The sequence below is a fragment of the Carassius auratus genome, chromosome 40, assembly GCF_003368295.1.
Source record: "Carassius auratus strain Wakin chromosome 40, ASM336829v1, whole genome shotgun sequence".
NCBI classification, from domain to species: domain Eukaryota; kingdom Metazoa; phylum Chordata; class Actinopteri; order Cypriniformes; family Cyprinidae; genus Carassius; species Carassius auratus.
In genome coordinates this window covers 6,656,448-6,676,854 of record NC_039282.1, presented here as the reverse complement: position 1 = coordinate 6,676,854, position 20,407 = coordinate 6,656,448, and the positions used below count along the sequence as shown (strand labels likewise).

The 20,407-nt window shown below is 36.4% G+C and overlaps 1 protein-coding gene across 2 annotated transcripts in view; it reads left to right on the top strand.

Annotated features, from left to right (window-relative positions):
- The first annotated feature begins 5,814 nt into the window (after positions 1-5,814).
- LOC113058412 (alpha-2-macroglobulin-like) overlaps positions 5,815-20,407 on the top strand; it is a 60,869-nt gene continuing 46,276 nt past the window's right edge. Inside the window, exons 1-34 of one of the 2 annotated variants that reach the window (XM_026226294.1) lie at positions 5,815-5,965; positions 7,654-7,834; positions 7,959-8,115; positions 9,741-9,793; positions 9,935-9,955; positions 10,150-10,315; positions 10,437-10,521; positions 10,660-10,774; positions 10,866-10,986; positions 11,104-11,213; positions 11,306-11,476; positions 11,563-11,796; positions 11,910-12,122; positions 12,197-12,346; positions 12,532-12,657; positions 12,798-12,885; positions 13,659-13,806; positions 14,014-14,239; positions 14,308-14,434; positions 14,509-14,630; positions 14,729-14,780; positions 15,191-15,274; positions 15,401-15,577; positions 15,733-15,808; positions 15,978-16,134; positions 16,299-16,373; positions 16,453-16,615; positions 16,723-16,916; positions 16,998-17,210; positions 17,318-17,436; positions 18,327-18,408; positions 18,491-18,574; positions 18,673-18,778; positions 18,891-20,115. In XM_026226294.1, the coding sequence (XP_026082079.1) occupies positions 5,880-5,965; positions 7,654-7,834; positions 7,959-8,115; positions 9,741-9,793; positions 9,935-9,955; positions 10,150-10,315; positions 10,437-10,521; positions 10,660-10,774; positions 10,866-10,986; positions 11,104-11,213; positions 11,306-11,476; positions 11,563-11,796; positions 11,910-12,122; positions 12,197-12,346; positions 12,532-12,657; positions 12,798-12,885; positions 13,659-13,806; positions 14,014-14,239; positions 14,308-14,434; positions 14,509-14,630; positions 14,729-14,780; positions 15,191-15,274; positions 15,401-15,577; positions 15,733-15,808; positions 15,978-16,134; positions 16,299-16,373; positions 16,453-16,615; positions 16,723-16,916; positions 16,998-17,210; positions 17,318-17,436; positions 18,327-18,408; positions 18,491-18,574; positions 18,673-18,778; positions 18,891-18,931 (4,323 nt within the window). In that variant the 5' untranslated portion in view covers positions 5,815-5,879 and the 3' untranslated portion in view covers positions 18,932-20,115. Of the gene's footprint in view, positions 5,966-7,653; positions 7,835-7,958; positions 8,116-9,740; positions 9,794-9,934; positions 9,956-10,149; positions 10,316-10,436; positions 10,522-10,659; positions 10,775-10,865; positions 10,987-11,103; positions 11,214-11,305; positions 11,477-11,562; positions 11,797-11,909; positions 12,123-12,196; positions 12,347-12,531; positions 12,658-12,797; positions 12,886-13,658; positions 13,807-14,013; positions 14,240-14,307; positions 14,435-14,508; positions 14,631-14,728; positions 14,781-15,190; positions 15,275-15,400; positions 15,578-15,732; positions 15,809-15,977; positions 16,135-16,298; positions 16,374-16,452; positions 16,616-16,722; positions 16,917-16,997; positions 17,211-17,317; positions 17,437-18,326; positions 18,409-18,490; positions 18,575-18,672; positions 18,779-18,890; positions 20,116-20,407 lie in introns of those variants that run through there. The other variant, XM_026226296.1, reaches the window with a different exon arrangement.

Here is a 20,407-nt window from a genome sequence, read left to right as displayed (position 1 = left end):
TGCTCCCGTGTAGCTGGCCCCGACATGTCTTGTACCCATGTGTAACGATAGATCACAGGAGAAGAGAGATCCAGTATTAGTGTGTTTTATTGGGTAATCCAAAAATCAATATCCAAAACAAGCTGTGGGTCAAAAACCATGAAAGCAGTCCAAAAAAAAAAAGAACAAGAAAAACACAAGAAACCAGAAAACACAAGGGACTGCAAGAAAACCGGGTGATGGAAAACAAGGGCTCCATGAAACAGAATGAAAACAGACCAGACAGGTGAAATTCTGATACATGACACAAAACACAGATTTTGTAATTTTTATATATTTTTATGTCTTTTTTTATTTGGCAATTTGTCAAAACTCATTTAATTTTGCATCATCCTTGCATCAACAAGCTGTTCTGTTATTTGTGAAGAAAAATGCAAAGTCATCAGCTGTAAGAGACGATGGAGGAGGAGGTGGATTAAGAAGAGAAGAGAAAGTTTTGAAGAGTGTCTGAGCGTCACAACAGTTGTTAACTTTGTTGTGGTGGTATGTTGTTTTAGCACTGAAGACATTTGCAGAGAAAGAAGAGAGGAGAGACTGATACACACTGAAGTCTGTAGAGTTTCTTGATCTGCAGCCCTGAGTTTAGAGCGATGTTCACGAAGAACATCAGACAGCCAGGGGGCAGATGGGGTGGTGCGTGCTGGTCTAGAAGACAGTGGGCAAAAGTTATCCAAGCAAGAGATTGGAGTGGAGCAAAGACAGTAGCACTGTCCAGAGCTGAAAACTGAGAGAGTGAAGGAAGTGATGATGAAACCACAGAAGATAGACAAGATGGAGAGAGTGAGCGTAGGTTCCGTCGAAAGGTGACCTGCGTTGGAGGGTGTGTCGCTTCAGGATTAAGTGCTAGGTTAGCAATAATGAGGAAGTGGTCTGAGGTGTGAAGTGGAGCAACTAAAAAGTTGTCCATGGAGCAACAGTGTGTGTAGATGAGGTCGAGTTGGTTGCCTGATTTGTGAGTCGCTGTAGTAGACGCTCGCTTGAGATCAAATGAGGCAAGCAAAGTGTTGAAGGCAGAGGCCTGGGGTATATCAAGGTGGATGTTGAAGTGACCAAGCAGTACCAGAGGAGTACCATCTTCAGGAACGTTTGATAGCAGCACATCCAACTCCTCCAAGAAGTTTCCCAATTGACCTGGGGGACGATAAAGGACCTCAAAGTGGATTTTAACAGGGTGGGTTACAGTAATTGCATGTGATTCAAATGAAACCAGATCAAATTTCTATTCTTTTGATATAAGGAGACCAGTACCTCCACACCTCGCAGTCGTACGAGGAGTGTGGGATCAAGTGAAATTAGTGGAGAGGGCTGCGGGAGTGGCAGTGTCTTCAGGTTTGATTCAAGTCTCAGTTAGTGCCATGAGGATGAGACCGGAATGAGTAGCAATAGAAGAAATTAAGTCTGCTTTGTTAACAGCAGACTGGTAGTTCCAGAGACCAACTGGAATAGAGAGCGTAGTAGTAGAGATCAGAAGGACAGGCCATAGATTTGTCGGATAGGCCTTCCTTCGACGTACATTGCGTGGTTTTCTAGTGTTATTAGTGATAGTAGAGATCTGAAAGCACATAGTGAGTAAAAATAACTTAAGTAAAAACCTGACTCCAAAAAAGTTGGGACACTGCACAAATTGTGAATAAAAACAGAATGCAATGATGTGGAATTTTCAAATTTCAATATTTTATTCAGAATACAACATAGATGACATATCAAATTTTTAAACTGAGAAAATTAATCATTTTAGGGGAAAAATAAGTCTATTTTAAATTTCATGGCATCAACACATCTCAAAAAAGTTGGGACAAGGCCATGTCTACCACTGTGTGGCATCCCCTCTTCTTTTTATAACAGTCTGTAAACGTCTGGGGACTGAGGAGACAAGTTGCTCAAGTTTAGGGATAGAAATGTTGTCCCATTCTTATACAGGCTTCTAGTTGCTCAGCTGTCTTGTTGCATCTTCCTCTTTATGATGCACCCTATATGTTTTCTATGGTTGAAAGATCTGGACTGCAAGCTGGCCATTTCAGTAGCCAGATTATTCTTCTACACAGCCACAATGTTGTAATTTGTGCAGTATGTGGTCTGGCATTGTCATGTTGGAAAATACAAGGTCTTCCCTGAAAGAGACAACGTCTGGATGGGAGCATATGTTGTTTTAGAACTTGGATATACCTTTCAGCATTGATGGTGCCTTTCCAGATGTGTAAGCCGCCCATGCCACATGCAGTCATGCAACCCCATACCATCAGAGTAGCAGGCTTCTGAACTGATTGCTGATAACAAATTGGGTTGTCCTTGTCCTCTTTAGTCCGGATGACATGGCATCCCAGTTTTCCAAAAAGAACTTCAAATTTTGATTCGTCTGACCACAGAACAGTTTTCCACTTTGCCACAGTCCATTTTAAATGAGCCTTGGCCCAGAGAAAATGTCTGCGATTCTGGATCATGTTTAGATATGGCTTCTTTTTTTTCTTTAGTTTTCTTGAGTTTTAGCTAGCAACCGCGAATGGCACCGTGGATTGTGTTCACCGACAATGTTAAGGGCCTTGACCCTTACGCACAGATATCGTTCCAGATTCTCTGAATCTTTGGATGATATTATGCACTTTAGATGATAATAACTTCAAACTCTTTGCAAAGAAACTCCTTTCTGATATTGCTCCACTATTTTTCCCGCAGCATTGTGGGAATTGGTGATTCTCTGCCCATCTTGACTTCTTAGAGACAATGCCAATCATGTTGCCAATTGACCTAATTTGCAAATTGGTCCTCCAGCTGCTCCTTATATGTACATTGAACTTTCCCGGCTTCTTATTGCTACCTGTCCCAACCTTTTTGGAATGTGTTGCTCTCAAGAAATCCAAAATGAGCCAATATTTTGAATGACATTTCAAAATGTCTCAATTTCAACATTTTATATGTTATCTATATTCTATTGTGAATAAATGCTTAGGCATGTTACATTCTTTCGATTATTAGGCCTATTCATATTAAGTTAGCCTACTTTAATTCTTAAATTAATATAACAATTATTTTGCCCCACAATAATTTCATAGTGCATTAGCGCAAAACTGATGTGCTGCAAGGAAAAGATTAGGCTAGCTTACTCCTCATCTAATTTTTTCAAAAAGGTCTTTCAAAACAGGTTTATTTATTATAGGCCTATAATTAAAATAATTAACAATGCAATCATAATCATCATCATCAACATCCAAAAAAACTTTTTTTAAAATGAAAAAACACAAAATATAATCTTATTGATTTATTTTTAAATCTATTTATTATTATTTTATTATTATTATTTATTTATTTATTTTGCAGTAGCCTATATGTTTGAGCCACAAGAGATATAACAGCAGCAGTTCAGTCAGTATACTGTTTGAGTAAATGAATTACTCCGGGATATTGGTTTGTTTTAACTCAGAGGGAGTATCAGCCACATTAAAAAAAAAGTTAACAGCTTAAGTAATTTGTGGATTAATGCTTATTGGAGACGTGAACTGTTTTAAACAAATTAAATTCGATTTGGTGAACTGGTTCAAGAAGATCCGGTTACATCGAATGATTCGTTCGCGAACTGGATATCACTAAACTGCAGTGTGTTTTGAAATAGACAATGCTGAATAAAGTCGTAGTTTTTGCTATTTTTGGACCAAAATGTATTTCCGATGCTTCAAAAAATTCTAACCGACCCTCTGATGTCACATGGACTACTTTGATGATGTTTTTCTTACCCTTCTGGACATGGACAGTATATCATGCACACAGTTTCAATGGAGGGACTGAGAGCTCTCGGACTAAATCTAAAATATCTGTGTTCCGAAGATGAACGGAGGTCTCACGGGTTTTGAACGACATGAGGGTGAGTTATTAATAGAATAATTTAGATTTTTGGGTGAACTAACCCTTTAATAAATAAGTACTGGTATTTAATCAAAAAGTACTGTATCTAATGAATAAATATTAGTACCTAATAAATAAGTACTAGTATCTACTGAATAAGTACTAGTATCTAATTAATAAGTACTAGTAAAGTTAAATTAGATACTAGTTCAGTTTATAGCTTAATTGTTACGACGGCTTGCCATAAAGCGCCACCCAGTGGAACCAAATATTTCAGGAACTGAATATATTGTAACAGCGGCCTTGTGGATTCCATGTCGGATCCAGCTATCCTACAGGACAGGTATACGCACTTTTGGTGGTGCTACTGTCTGGCTATGCTCATCACACTACTAACCTTCCTCGCAGTTGCTGTTATTTATTTTATTTTTTTACTGAACGCTCGAAATACATTCTTTATGTAGCACTTTACAATAATAATAGACTTCAATACATAAACTAACATTAACTAATCGAACTTTATTGTAAAATGTCACAATTACCAGTTAATAAAGTATATATATGTTCACAAAACACTGTTAAATAGAAAAGAAAGCAGGTGAGCATGGTTTGGCGTGGCAGCCAATACAAATAATAACCGTTTCCTTACATAAATACTGCGTTTGGACCAGATCGTTTGCAGAATCAATTGCTTCTGAAAGTATTATCTTTTTCTATATAGTAGTGTAGTAGTTGGCTATCTCCGTGTCGTACGTGGCTTTGAAGTTTTAAGCATGAAGTTTTATTAACATTGCTTATTTACAGCTGTTCGAAATCATTTAATTTTGAAAAAAAAAAATTATTTGTATTTTTTTTTTTTTTTTTTTTACCAGGAAAGAAGTGGTTTTGATGAACAAAGTTTTGAAAGAAACAAAAGTCACTTTTAACAACAAATATTTAATTTAAACCATTCAATTCCATGATTCGCAGTAGAGATAAACAGAACAAGGTTCAAAATAACCACTAAACCACTGATTGCTCAAATTTTCAGGGATTCCGTCAAACCTTGCAAAGATGAATGCAATGAGTATGTAATCCATACAATTTTTTTTTCCAGAAATAAAGTTAAAGATCAGGAGATTAGAGGTAATGACATAAGAACAGTGCTATACCAATTAATATTTACTTAATATTCTGGCTCGACATAAAAAAATAGCCATAGCGTATAATTGCAGGTAGCAGGAAGTGCATTTGAATTGCATATTTAATATTACACAACATATTTTGGGTATTTTTGAGTAGCCACGTTTACCATTATTGTGTGGGCAGAGAACAAATGAGACGAATGCAAACAGTAACTTACAGTTGGTTACTCTCCCACTCAATTTGAGTAGGTGTATGTACCTCTGGAAGATAATTATCAGTTTCTGTAGTACACTATTTGTCTACACAGAGTAAAAGGTCAGTAGCTGTGCATTTCTATGTAGATGGAGATAAGAGTTTGAGTATGTTTTCAGAAGATCACATGTGTACACTTACTTTGTACTTTAAAGATTTAAGTTGAGTTCTTGCATGCCATTGACTAAGAATTGAATGCTTCAACATCTCTTTTAACTGCAAAAAAAAAAAAAAAAAAGACTATTTAGATCGTTTATATGCTTGGACATTCCAGTATTGAAAATTTAAATTGTTCAACTCAGAATTAGATTGTGATGGACATTCATAAATAACTGAATGTGTTTTTTTTATGTTTATTTTGTGCAAGAGTACAGCTTCTGTACAGTATCTCTTTACCTGAGATTGCTTGTAATATTTCGATGCTTGTTCTTTATTTAACTCATTGTTACAAATTAATGTTTGGACAAACCAACCAATGCACATTAGCACAAGTTTTTCAAACTGCATTGCCTACATGGTTGAATCATTAATCAGATGATCAATACAACTTTGTTTGAAGGACCTCCTTTAGAATGAGAGTCCGTTTATAAGAGACAGTCCAGTTAATCTCACTGTCACTGGTCATCATGGATCTGAATGTTAGCCGCTGTTGGAAATGGCTCCTTCTGGTCTCTTTCCTCATTGTCTGTGTGAATGGACAAACATCAGGGCCGTAAGTTTTTAATGATTTCTGTTAAATATACTGTAGGAAGATATTCTGTTTTAATAGCAAAATCATAAAATTTTTTTAATTTAAATATTTTTTTATTTTCCATTCTTTGAAGAGAACTAACATGAGTATTTGGTGGCCATTTTTTTAACGAGAACAGAATATTCAAATGATAATAATTAACCTTTAAATATTGCAAATACTTAAATATTTATCTTGGGCATTAAAATCTTTTTCAATGGAAAATGAAATTTTTTGATGCCACTGTAACTTTTGAGTACGGAAGTTCTAAGCGGCCATGCATTATAATTTTTTTTCCTTTTTGTTTTCTCGTTATAACGACTTAATTTTCTCGTTATCTTGACATAATGAAGTTCGTTTTCTAGTTATAACGACTTATTTTTCTCATTATCTCGACATAACGAAAGTTTGTTTTCTCATTATAACGACATGACAGTTTTACTGTTGCTATAGTATTAGTAACGAACTCAACTTTGACAGGCATCTGATGGACAACCATGCAGGGGCTATACTGTAGCCTATATTTCGCCTAGGTAATAATGTCTACAATACTGTATATAAATAAAGGCTGATCAATCACTGTATATTTTTCCAGAGACAGTACAACGAACATTTTTTTTTTGTAATTAACATGTTTAAATGGCAACACCGCGAAATTAGAGCTGCTTGGATTAAACTCACTTTTCATTTTCCCTTTATTTGAAATAAAATTATATATAATTTGTAATTTTTAGTAGTCATTATATGATCTGGCAGATATCATGTGTGTTACAAGCTTCTGTTTGAAAAGAGTGTCCATGTGTACATGTAGATAGTGTATGTGTGTGTGTGTAGAAAAAAACGATTACAACATTATAGAACAAAACTGAATTAAATAAGCCTATGGATTTTACATATATATATCACATTTCTCATTAATATGGTTAACAATAAAGATGAAAAGAAGCACATCAGCCTACATCGTTAAATCCCGTCCTACTGTAGATAAACAGAATACAGTGATGTCAACCTTGGTTTTGATAAGCAGTTATTTTATGACACAGAACGCGTTGGTGAAACTCATGCATCTAGCAGGAACTTAATACACAAAATATTCATATTGATTCAAGCATTTAACATTTATGAATTAATTAAATGTCAGTAATGAAGACTGCACAAATTATAGCGATCACGAGGAAGGTCCGCGTACAGTAAAGTGGACAGTGTACAACACCCCATCAGTTATATTCAGGTCTATAGTGCCACCTGCTGGCGCAGTTTTGTAACTTCTTCGAGAAAACTAGTTCGTTATAACGAGAAAACGAACTTCGTTATGTCGAGAAAACGAACTTTGTTATGTCAAGAAAACGAGAAAATGAAGTCGTTATAACGAGAAAACGAACTTCGTTATGTCGAGATAACGAGAAAATTAAGTCGTTATAATGAGAAAACGAGAAGAAAAAATATTATAATGCATGGCCGCTTAGAACTTCCGTATTTTTTTCTAGGTCTGATAAATTATTAGAATACCTAATCATTGTGCAGGTTAAGTTGTGATTTCTCCTTTATTAATTTAACTGATCTGGGCTTCAATATAAATGTTTGCTGTTTAACGGACAACTTAAAGCACGTATAAGGAATGTTTGTACTATTGCCTTGAACAATATTGTGTAATTATTATCTTTCAATAGATATTTCATGGTGACGTTTCCTGCAGTAATCGAGTCTGGATCTGAGGCCAAACTGTGTGCAAGTCTTCTCAAGCCCAATGAAAGCCTTGTCATGAACATTTATCTGGTTCATGGTGAAAATAGCACTTTACTGCTACAGGAGAAAGCTGAGGAAGAGTTTCACAACTGCTTTAACTTCAGGGTCTGTCATTAGCATATTATAATGAATATTTATAGTTTGTGTCATATTGCATCTAGGGTTTTTTTTTTTTTTTTTTATAACATGTTTGCAGAGGTTGTGAATACAGCATATTTCTTCTCATCAGGCTCCTCTTGTAGAAGCAGAATCAGTGCAGAGAATGAAGGTAGAACTTCACGGAGATGCTTTCAAGATGACTGAAGAGAGAAAAGTCATGTTCAAGCCTTACAATCCTCTGACCTTTATCCAGACTGATAAACCCATCTATAATCCAGGACAGACAGGTGAGCTGTGAATGTTTCAAAGGTAAACCTCAGGAAATAATGCCGGTGTCATTGACATCTAAACCCTGATCACAGCTGATTCAGCTGATTCAGCACATAGAAGTAAAGCATGTTATCATGAAATTAACTGATATAATCATAGATGAAACATTACTAATGTTGCAAGATGGTATTTAAGCGGATGGTATTTAAGTAAACAGTTCAATAGGTTTGTAAACAGAAAACAGGAGCAGATAAGGATGAGGGGTTCACTGCTAACTGCTTTAGCACAAGAATGGCCAAAGAAATCCCCTCATCTAAACCTATATTCAGCCTAAATCATGTAATTACCAAAACATGATGATATCACTATATGACTCTTTTTATAGGATATAGAGATACTTGGACATGCAAAACATCTTTCATAGCTGTCTGAAATACCTGATTCTAATGGGTCAATGGGGCAAAGTGTCAAATATTTTTTATATTTTTATATTATTATATTTTTTGTAAAATGACAGCAAAAAAACAAATCTATAACTAAACTCACTTTTTCAATTAAGTCCTGCAGGGTGAACGCAACCGAATTGAAAGACTAGTTGTCACCGCATACAGTGCAGCTTTGTGCTGCACATACGCATGTGTAGCATGTGTTTTGGTTTTTATGTGTGGAATCCGTAAATTACAGAGCCACAGATATGTGTCGGGTCTCTGGGCTAATCTGTTTGATTTGTTGAATCTGTTTGATCTGTCTGTGTCTGTCTGATTGATTCCCAGCCCTCCTTGTTTCTCCGCTTGTTTTTAAGATTGTTTGCCACCTGGTCCCTGTTACCTCTAAATATCTTCCCTTTATAGTTCCCTGTGTTTCTCTGTCTGTTGTCAGACTGTTGTTACTCGTACCAACAGCTCAGATCTTCTAGTTTGTCAGTGTACTCACCTAGTCATGTTGTGTCTTGTCATCAGGCTCCAGTGCTCGTATCTGTTAACCTCTACTTCTTTCATGTGAATGCAGTTTCCTAAGAAGTCTTAGAGCTCTCATCATTACCCTGGTCTCGGCTGTCGAGCAAGCAGTCGCTCAGTTTAGCGATCCGACCCACCGGCCTCAGCTCTCCGGCCGTTGTTATGGCTAATGTCAGTCGCCGCTGCCCTCTTTCTCTATTGATCGTGTGACGGCATTCCTCGTCCATGCGAGCTGACTGTGGAACGATCATTTATCTGCTCTGTCTCTTCTGCTTAATAAAGGCTCTGTGTAATCCGCAACTGAATCCAGCCTGTTTCCCTTGACAATATGAGCTGTCTGTCATCTGAAGGATTTAGATCCAGTCCCTCTTAGTTATTTAGATCTAAATTATGAACTTTTTCCTCCACTGAACTCTTGTCATTTAATGTTATAAGACTTTACAGTTTAATTTACGTTGTCGTCTTTGATATTACTTTAGTGACTATCACTAATGTGGTTACAACTGATGCAAATAGATTCTTGCATGTCCTCCAGGCTTATGTGCTCTTAAATTTGATTCTTCTCAGTAAGAAGGCCTATTTGTTAAATAGTTCTGGTTTATTTTTATGCTATAATGACTGTCGGACTACATAAAAGATTAACACGTTAAAAGCAGAGTTTATAATACACATTTCTGTTTTCACAGTGAACTTCAGAGTTGTTACCGTGGATACAAAATTTGCACCACTTGATCAGCAGGTCAGATGTGTTTTGTCTTGAATTTTTATCTCCCTCATTTTCTTTTGCATTGTTGAATGCATTATTAATAAACAACACATTTCCAGCTAAATCATTTTAATATCCTAATTGATTGAATTATTATTATTTGCTCTTTTGCAGTATGGTTCAATCGTGCTTGAGGTAAGAACACAAATCCTTCTTCTGTACAGTCATAACAAGTACACTTTTGAAATCCTGTTAACGCTGCTGATATTCTGTTCAAATTGCAGTTATTGTATTTTCAGTAATTATAGGCTACATTAATTCATTAATGGTGAGGATATGTGTAGCTGACTTGAGCTAAATATCTGAACTGTGTCTTTGCGATTAAATAGGACAGTCAGAATAACAGAATTGGTCAGTGGACAAATGTTTCTTCATCAAGGTGGATTTTGCAGCGTTCTTATGAATTAAACCCAGAGGCACGTCAAGGTGTGTACAGACTCAGGGTTTATATTGGTGAAAGGATGATCTCACATGATTTTGAGGTGAAAAAATATGGTAAGTCATAAAAACAAACGATTTATAATATTGTGTGCGATTACTTTTATGAGTGATATCTTTGTATATTCATTTCTAATTTGACTACTAATAAGTCAAATTTCTGCCTCCTGACTTCAAGTTTTGCCTAAGTTTGAAGTTACTGTACAAAGCCCAGATAAAGTCAGTGTTGATGAAGACGAACTGTTAATTGAGGTTTGCGGAAAGTGAGTGGTCTATTTTATTTCCTGTATTAAGAGAGTAGTGTTTTCTTCCATTTTTACTTATTATAACCCCCAAACTATTATATTAGTTTCTTAACTCAGCCCTGGGCTGTATATCTGTTGCTTGTACCTTTTTCACAGATACACTTATGGGCAGCCTGTACCTGGTAAATCATGGGTGAAAGTGTGCCGTAATTTTCTGACCTATGTTATTACCATCGATAGCAATCCAGTATGTTTAGAGGAAACCACTGAGGTATGTGAGTTAAAATGCAATACAAGTAATGGCACATATGTCTTTATCCAAGTAAACTACTCTTTAATGTTTGTTCATTTACCACAATTAGATAAAAAAGACAGGCTGTGCCACCCATACCTTAGATGCATCAGTCTTTTTCAACTCCACACTAAAGTATTCTCTGGAGAATTCTCTTAAAGTTGAAGCAATGGTTACAGAAGAAGGAACAGGTGAGTAGTTGGATTTGGTCAGATCCCTGTTACCTACATTTCTTGATTTTTATTTTTTTATGTTTTATTTTTATTTTGTTTGAATAAATAATAATTTGCTCTTTTAACAATTTACAGAGATCACCATGAAAAAATATAAATCTGTGTCCGTCACTTATGAAATTGGCAAAGTTACACTCACTGACCTGCCCAAAACATGTGAACACGGATCAGTTATTGAAGGAAAAGTAGGTCTAAAATCAGTTTGTCTCAATTTAATAACACTGATTTGTGCATAATTATTCCATCATTTGTTCCTTAAATCTCTTCTTTTCAACAGATCAAAATCTCAAATTTCAAAGATGCACCAATTCAAAACAAAGTGGTTTATCTTTTTGAGGGTGAAACTTGGTCCTCAAATCTGCTCTTAAATCTCACAACAGACAGCGATGGTTTCGCCAGCTTCTCTCTTAATACATCCAGTCTTCCTGAAAGGGCTATTAATCTGATAGTATGATCACTTTATTAACCTAGTTCTTTTTTGTGTTCGCTGAAGAGTTCAGTTGCTTGAGTAATTGTTGTTGCTTTGTTTTTCAGGCAAGTGTGTATCCAGAGCTTCGTTATGATAGTTACAAAACACCTTACATCTCTATGGATAGAAAAACTGTTCAGCTTTTCCAGCCTGCCACTCCATACACCCCAGTATTAAGTGGACTGATTATAGAGAATATTGAGCAACCATTAAAGTGTGATGCTGAGTTGACAACGACCATTAAGTATTATTTTATTGGAGAGACTGCTGAAGACTTCAAAACTGACATTGTCTATATGGTGAGAACATGTGCAGAATGTACATTAGTCCACTGATGCCTTCATTGTTTGTTAACAGCATTAACTGGCTGCACTGGTCAGTTTGTCATGGAAGTGTCATCTGTCTATTTCAGGTCTTGTCCAGAGGAGTCATCGTTCATCATGGATCTGAGAAGGTTGAAGTGAAGTCTTCTAATGGAGCAGCAAGTGGCACAGTGTCGTTCAAACTGTCTGTTGGTGCAGATCTGGCTCCTGCAGTGCAGATTCTGGCCTACTGTGTTCTGCCCAGTGAAAATGTGGCTGCTGGTAGCACAAAATTTGATGTTGAAAAATGTTTCAGTAACAAGGTATGTATTGAGATATGTATTGAGATGTATTTCTGGCTCAGTCCTAAAATAAAATATATTTACTCTCATTACAGGTTTCGCTACAGTTTTCTCCTGCTAAAGCAGTTCCTGGAGAGAAAAACACTCTCCAGCTCTCAGCTCAGCCTGGTTCACTGTGTGGCCTCAGTGCTGTAGATCAGAGCGTCCTGATCATGGAGTCCAGAAAACGTCTGAATACTGAAAAGGTGTGAGAACAGACCATCCTCAGAAACTGTGATCCATCAGTATTTATGATGACATCCCGATCTCAGGAGATTGAACATTAATCTTCATTCTTTCCCACTATATTCATGAAAGGGGGGGGGGGGGTATATATGAATTATTTAGTGTTGAAATTTTAGAAATCAGTGTGAATGTGGTCTCATCACAGATCTTCAACCTGCTGCCAGTGCAATCGGTGTCAGATTATCCTTACAGTCTTGAAGATGAGCGAAAGTGTCTGCATGTGAGACCCCGTCGAGCTCTGCCAACAGACAACACCTATGAATCTTTAAAGGTAGGTGGATTATATGAGTGACAGTGCAGGAAATAATGACTGGGATATATTGATTCGGTATATTCTGTTTATTCATAAGTAAATCCATAAAAGCCCTCTTTTTTGACAATTAAATGTGTAATTTTGTTACCGTTTTACAGAGAGTCGGATTGAAGATGGCAACAAATTTGGCTGTCCCTCAGTGTCTGTCATACAGAGGCCTGATTTATGTCAGACGAGATGGTTTCAGTAAATGAAGCATTATTATTATCTATGCTGTAATAAAATATGAAGGTGTTTGTTTTGAAATGTATTTCATATATAAAATGTTCCATTTGAAATTCACATCTACAACTAGAGTGGTGTAGTAGGAAAAGGCAAACATTTTTCTGGGGTAATTAGTTTTTCCATTTTTTATTTTGAATCGTTATTATTTTTGTAAAAAAAATAAAGAAAAACCTACATCTTTTTTATATATAAAATGAAAGTTGATGCATTAACTTTGACAGCCCTAAAACACTAAAACTAAAATTACTAATCAAAATGATCTGAAAGTAAAACACTTTGCCAAGCAACCCTAAAATGAAGTTCTAAAATGAATCTTTATATTATAATGATGATCTGTCTTCCATTTGCTATTTTACTCACCACAGTATATAAACTTGATTACTTGGATGTGCTGTCAATATTTCCACATTTACTATAAATATCACCTTTTTTCAGGGATGTATCATCATCCTATTGCAATGTCATTTTTTTATTTTGAATAGTTATTATTTTAAAAAGAAGAAGGAAAAAAAGAACAAAAAACTTTGACAGTCCTAAAAAACTAAAACTACAATCATTAATCAAAATGAACTGGAAGTAAAACACTGGTCCAAGAAACCTGCTGAAAGAAAATTATCTTTTTATTATAATGATGATCTGTCTTCCATTTGCTGTTTTAATCACAACATGATTATTTGGATTTGCTGTCAATTTACATATTTCCACATTTACTATAAATGTCACTTTTTTTTCAGGGATATTTCATCATCCTATTGCATTGTCAGTGCCAGTGAGGCATTCACTAGTCAGCGATAATTTTCATACATCTAGCAGAGATTCCCCAGAAGTGACGATTCGGACAGTTTTTCCAGAAACATGGATCTGGGAACTTGCTGAAGTGGGGTCTGTAAAACATAATCAGTACATTTGACATCATATTTGAAACATATCTTTAATACATCATATTCCCTCGTCAAGATGACAAAAAAAATCTTACTTTGCAGATTCTGAGTTTTTTTCTGTGCTAAATGTTATATATAACACAGAACAAATTGATGCTTAAAGGCAGAGTCAGAATCAAATAGACCTTTTGTTGTAATTCCACAACAGGGACTCGGGATCAGCTCAGGTTCCTGTCACGGTTCCTGACACCATCACCTCTTGGGAGACGGAGGCTTTCTGTCTGTCCTCCGAAGGTCTGGGTCTGGCTCCTCCTGCTCAGCTGACAGTTTTCCAGCCCTTCTTCCTGGAGCTCTCTCTGCCTTACTCCATCATCCGCGGGGAGATCTTTGAGCTGAAGGCCACGGTCTTCAACTATCTTTCTAAGTGCATCATGGTGAGACTTCAGACCCAGTCTTATCCAATCACATCAAATATGCCACTAATCATGTGTTTGATTGACAGGTTAAAGTGACTCCAGCTCCTTCATCAGACTACACTCTCAAAGCCTCCGCCGATGATCAGGATTCATCCTGTCTGTGTGCTAATGGAAGAAAAACCTTTAAATGGATCCTCACTCCTTCTGTTCTTGGTGAGTTTCCCATCTGAATCATTGTTTCTCAGTGTTTGTGTCTTATATCTTCACGTACATGTCTTGTGTTGTAGGAATCATGAATATTACAGTCAGTGCAGAGGCAGAGGCGTCCCAGACCGTGTGTGACAATGAGATTGTGAGCGTGCCAGAGAGAGGACGCATTGACACAGTCACACGAAGTCTGCTTGTGCAGGTCAGCTCTCGTCAAACGGCTCTCAGACATCATTTATCCATGATCCTAAAGCTGCTTACTTCAGTTTGATGTGCTAATGTAATTGTTTTATGCTGCAGGCTGAAGGAACTGAAAAGACAGAGACCTACAGCTGGTTACTCTGTCCAAAGGGTTTGTCTGCAAATATTTAATATATTTTGGTCTATAAGCACCGATAATGCTGGAATCCTTTGGATGGTGTTTAGTTTTTAGTGGTCCAAGCAAGTTTTAAACTCCCAAAAAGTTGCTCAAAGAATTTAGATTAATGTCATTTTTTGGTATGTTTGTTCTGTAAAGACTAATTAGACTAATAATTTCTAAACACAAACTTTATGATAATATAACCTTTCATATGACAACTAGTTGTGCCAAATTTCAAACTTGTGTCTATTTTTTTCTTCTTTTTACAATGTGCTTGAATCAAAATTTCTGCCTATGATCTTTTTTATTATTAATGGGACTTCACAGATGATATTAGAATGTTCTTTTATAGCATTACTGTGCTGATCACTGATGTGTGTTTCTGTCTCTCTGGTTCACAGGTGACAGTCTCTCAGAGGAAGTGAATCTGACTCTTCCTAAAGATGTGATAGAGGGATCAGCCAGATCCTCTGTTTCAGTCATTGGTAAAATATACATACACAAGCAGAAATTAGTAAATGAGTACAGAAATTAGTACATATTCAATCAGAAATTGAAGAGTTTGAGTTTGGATTTCAAAATGTTTTGTTATATTTGTGTTTGGTTTGTAGGAGACATATTGGGTCGTGCATTGAGAAATCTTAACGGATTATTACGGATGCCGTACGGCTGTGGAGAACAAAACATGGCTATTCTTTCTCCCAATATTTACATTCTGCAGTATCTGGAAAACACGGAGCAGCTCACTTCAGCCATCCGAGAGAGAGCCACCGGCTTCCTTAAGAGCGGTGAGAGAAACAAATCATGTCAAGAAAATACTGAGACTAATAACAAACTGCTCATTTTTCAACACACCTGAATGTCATTCAATTAAGCTGAATAGTCAGACACATTGTGTCACCCCGAACAAACTGTTAAAGTGAACCATTATTACACTTAACAGGATACCAGAGACAACTGAACTACAAGCATTATGATGGTGCATACAGCACATTTGGACATGGTGATGGAAATACATGGTAAATATTTTTACACTCTTTTGTTAAGTAAGTTTTGTTAGTAATCTAAATAACACAGTAAAAACAAAATAGAAAATTATATCTGTTCAAATAATCAGTTTTGAGAGATTTGTTTCATTTGTTTGTTTGTCATGATTTCATTTTTAAAGTAAATCTTCCAAACCACCAGGTTGACTGCTTTTGTCCTGAGGTCTTTTGGCAAAGCACAGAAATACATATTTATTGATCCACAAATTATTCAGAGTGCAAAGCAATGGTTAATAAGCAGACGGGATTCAGACGGCTGTTTTATTCAACAGGGAAGACTGTTCCACAACAGAATGAAGGTCTGTCTCTCTATCTATCTACCTGTAAAAGTGTAAATGTATTTTTTTTTATATTTAAGCTTTAATGTTAATATTAACATTTAGCATCTAGATTGCTAGACTTTCCTCTAACAGTTTTGAGTGTGTTACTTTTTTTATTTATTTCTATTTCTCCTTCATTTCAGGGTGGAGTGAATGATAATGTGACCATGACTGCCTACATTACTGCATCATTACTTGAACTGGAAACTCCAGTCACAGTAAGTTCATCTACAGGAAACACACTATAGACTCATAGAAAAACACTCACAGCAGCTGTTTCTCTGATTTTTGTCTCAGGATCCTGTCGTCACTAAAGGTTTGTCTTGCCTGAGGTCCGTCATTGAGAATGTCAAAAACACTTACACCACTGCTCTGCTCACGTACACTTTCAGTCTGGCTAGAGATACGGACACTCGACTGCAGCTTTTTAAGCAACTGGAGGATGTTGCTATTTCAGAGGGTAAGACATCTGTTTCCAGTGACTTTCTGTTATCTTTTATGACTGCACTATTGTTTTTGTCATGCTCATTGAGTTACTGTTGTATCTTTTGTCCATGTGTCCTAAAGGGTCTCATCTCCACTGGTCTCAGTCTGCATCTGCTGATGACTCTGATTCTCTGGCAGTGGAGATCAGCTCATATGTGCTGCTAGCTGTTCTCTCTGCAGATTCACTCACTACAGCTGATCTGGGCTTTGCTAACAGGATTGTCAGCTGGCTCGTGAAGCAGCAGAATGCCTATGGAGGATTCTCCTCCACACAGGTGACTCAAACTACTCAAATCAGACACGTGATTGCTGAATAACAGGTGAATGTCACATTACTGAACACATTTATTTCTCAGGACACAGTGGTGGCTCTTCAGGCTCTGTCTTTGTACGCCACTAAAGTGTTCAGCTCTGACGGCTTCAGCACAGTGACTGTACAGTCAGCAGGAGACACTCACCTCTTTGATGTCAATCAGGACAACAAGTTACTGTATCAGGAGAAGCAGCTGCAGAACGTTCCAGCCAAATACAGCATTGAAGTCAAGGGCTCAACCTGTGTGTCTGTGCAGGTCTGTAGTGTGTTCAGCTTCACTGATTCACTTTCTCTTAGCATTTTGTGGTTCTTTTGCTGTGAGATGGATTATAAATGTGTTTTTGTTTGCATTGACTCTCTCAGGTGGCTCAGTTCTACAACATTCCCACTCCTACTGAAAATAAAACATTGAGCATTGATGCTAAGATTGAGGGAGACTGCAAAACATTGGGACAAAATTTCATCTTGAAATTCACTGTCAAGTAAGAACACACACTTTCCGTGTGTGTGTGTGTGTGTGCATGTTTTTGTGACATATCAGGACACTTTGTATAATGACATGGGTATGACACAAGTATTAGAAGGAGAGGGTGACTTATGAGGACATAACCCATGTCATCATTTTTCAAAACGCTTATGAACCATACAGAATGAGTTTGTTTGAGAAAGTAAAAATGCACAAAGTTTCCTGTGAGGGTTAGCGTTAGGGGTAGGGTTGGTGTAGGGCCATAGAATATACAGTTTCTACAATATAAAAACCATTATGCCTATGGGCTGTCCCCACTTTTCACAAAAATACCCCTGTGTGTGTGTGTAAATATATATATATATATATATTGAAGTCTGCCTTCAGCTAAAGATTTTCCTAGTTGACTACTAGTCGTTCATTTAAGCTATTGTCAACTAATCGCACCTGTATGAAAGTAATTTAATGTTTGACAGGACAGAGACTATCTCTTGTCTATTATCTACAAGTCTTCTACCAAGGTACCAAAGCAAATAACATTTGTTTTTAAAAAAATGTGTAGAGAAAATGTTGTCTTCTGCACATACAATACATTAAAGCTATAACTGGAGTAACTCATGGAATGTTGTTAAATTTGTAGACAATATTGTGACCAGATCGCAAAACACAATACAAAGCTGAAAAATGGCTTTAATGTATGGTCTCATGTACCTCTCTCATTTGGCGTGAATCAAAATGTTTCCATGGTTGTGATTTAACATTTAATTGCTAACCTTATTTCTTTTGCAAACAAAGCTTTGTACTAAACTTGTCATAATATTTAAAACAGCATTCACATACAAAAAATTGTTAACTATGATTATATGAGGCATTTAAGAACCATTACTTTCCATTTGCTTTTTCCAGATATGATGGTATACAGGAAAGGACTAACATGGTCATTGTGGATATTAAACTCTTGTCTGGATTCACAGCTGATACATCAATGGTGAATTTGAGTGTTTCATCACAAATTTGTAAAATATATAGAGGTCAGTATTTAAAGATTAACCAGCACTTCTTCCACACAGCTCAGAACTTCTTCTGCATGGTATGTGACACTTGTGGAGCGGGTCGATGCTAAAGATGATCATGTCATTGTGTATTTGAAAGAGGTGAGAGAACAGCAACATTCATATTTCATGTTGTTTAGGTCAATTCATAAACATTTTATCCATAGTGTCATGACTGAGGAGACTGTTTCCTCCCACAGATCCCAAAAAATATTCCAATGAGTTACCACATACAAATGAAACAGGTTCTTCCAGTGAAGAATCTCAAGCCAGCTGTGGTGAAAGTGTATGATTACTACCAACCAAGTAAGATTTTATATGCCAGTGTTGAATGTTTTTATCATGTAATGTAAAAAAATTTTCTCCATGTGCAAGTTTCCATTGTTGTATAAATGTTAACATTCATCATTTTCTTCAGGTGATCAGTCAGAGACTGAATACTCCTTCCACTGTCAATGAAGCGGCAGATCTGAAGCACATCAGCTCCTAGTTCAGCTTGGAAAAAGATGTTTAATCATTCAAATGTTTAATATTATGATGTTTATTCTTTATCCTGGGCACAATTATTTTCAGTCCATCAACACAAACCTGAACACAACCCTAAATCTGACTTTATGGTCATGTCTTTTTAAATCTTGGCTTATCAAATCACAACATGTGTTTCATAAAAGTTTTGAAAATAATAATGGTGAACTGGTTGAAATTTATTAAAATTTAAGTGTAGAACCATCGTGCTCTTGCAACATTTCAGAATCAGATGTTTTATGATGGTTGTTTTATCTCAGCTCGGCTTTTTGATCATCTTAAAATACTAAGACAACAATTTATACCATTATAGAGCCTTCAGCTCTAGAATATTTGTGTTTTCCTTTTATTGATTGAACAGCATGAACCAACAAACATACTCAATTATTATTTTTTTTAACAAAAACCAGGTGGTCAGAAACGTATAGAAGATCATTCCCACCATTGAATGAAAACAAAAAATGCAATTGTGACTTTTTATCTCACAATTCAGACTTGTGAGACGTAACTTTGTAGCTCAAAACTGCAAGTTTCTGTCATTCCATTCTGACTTTATGATTCACAAGTTTATATCGCAGTTCTGAGAATTAAAAAAAACATCAGAATTGTTAGATAAAAAATAAATCGCCTTTATTTTTTTAATTATTATTATTGGTGGAAATGGGCTTCCTTCCATAGAAATGTTACACATCCCATCACTGTCAAGTAATAAGGAGAAAACCAGAAGAACAGAAGCATATATGAGAAAGAATGTTAAACCTTGTGCTTTTCCTGGGTCACCAAATCAATGATAGTCAAGCATTACATTTTCCATCATCTACCTATAACTATTTACCTGTAAAAACGTATCTGGCCATTCCTCTCTGACCTTCCTCAGTCGTCCTCTGTCTTCAGTATCTGGCTCAGCAACACCACTGATACAGTAAATCAAAGTCTGATTCTTTTCCAAAAACCAGTTTTCTTTTCAGACAGTTAGGCTCATTGAACCGGTTCAAAAAATCAAATCATCGGTTCCTGACATCATAAAAGCAATGATGTCACCACACATTTCTTTTCTAATAACTCAATGCCATGTTGTATCAATGAAACGTTCAAATAAAGTCATTTGTGCCAACACATATTGAAACATTCAAATAAAATATGTGAATGCATATTGCTGATTGCTTTTCATTCACTAAAGTTAATGGCATCAGTGGTCATTTTCATTCCTGGATCCTTTATGCCAGATTATGGCCCTGTCTCAAATGGAACACTTCATGTTCACTTGCAGTCTTTTATGGACTTACAATGGCCACTGCATGGACGTGTCCCTGAAGTCCACAAGACCATAGGGCAGGGATTCTCAAATCTGGCCCATGAGATCCACTTTCCTGCAGAGTTTAGTTCTAACCCTAATCAAACACGCTTGAG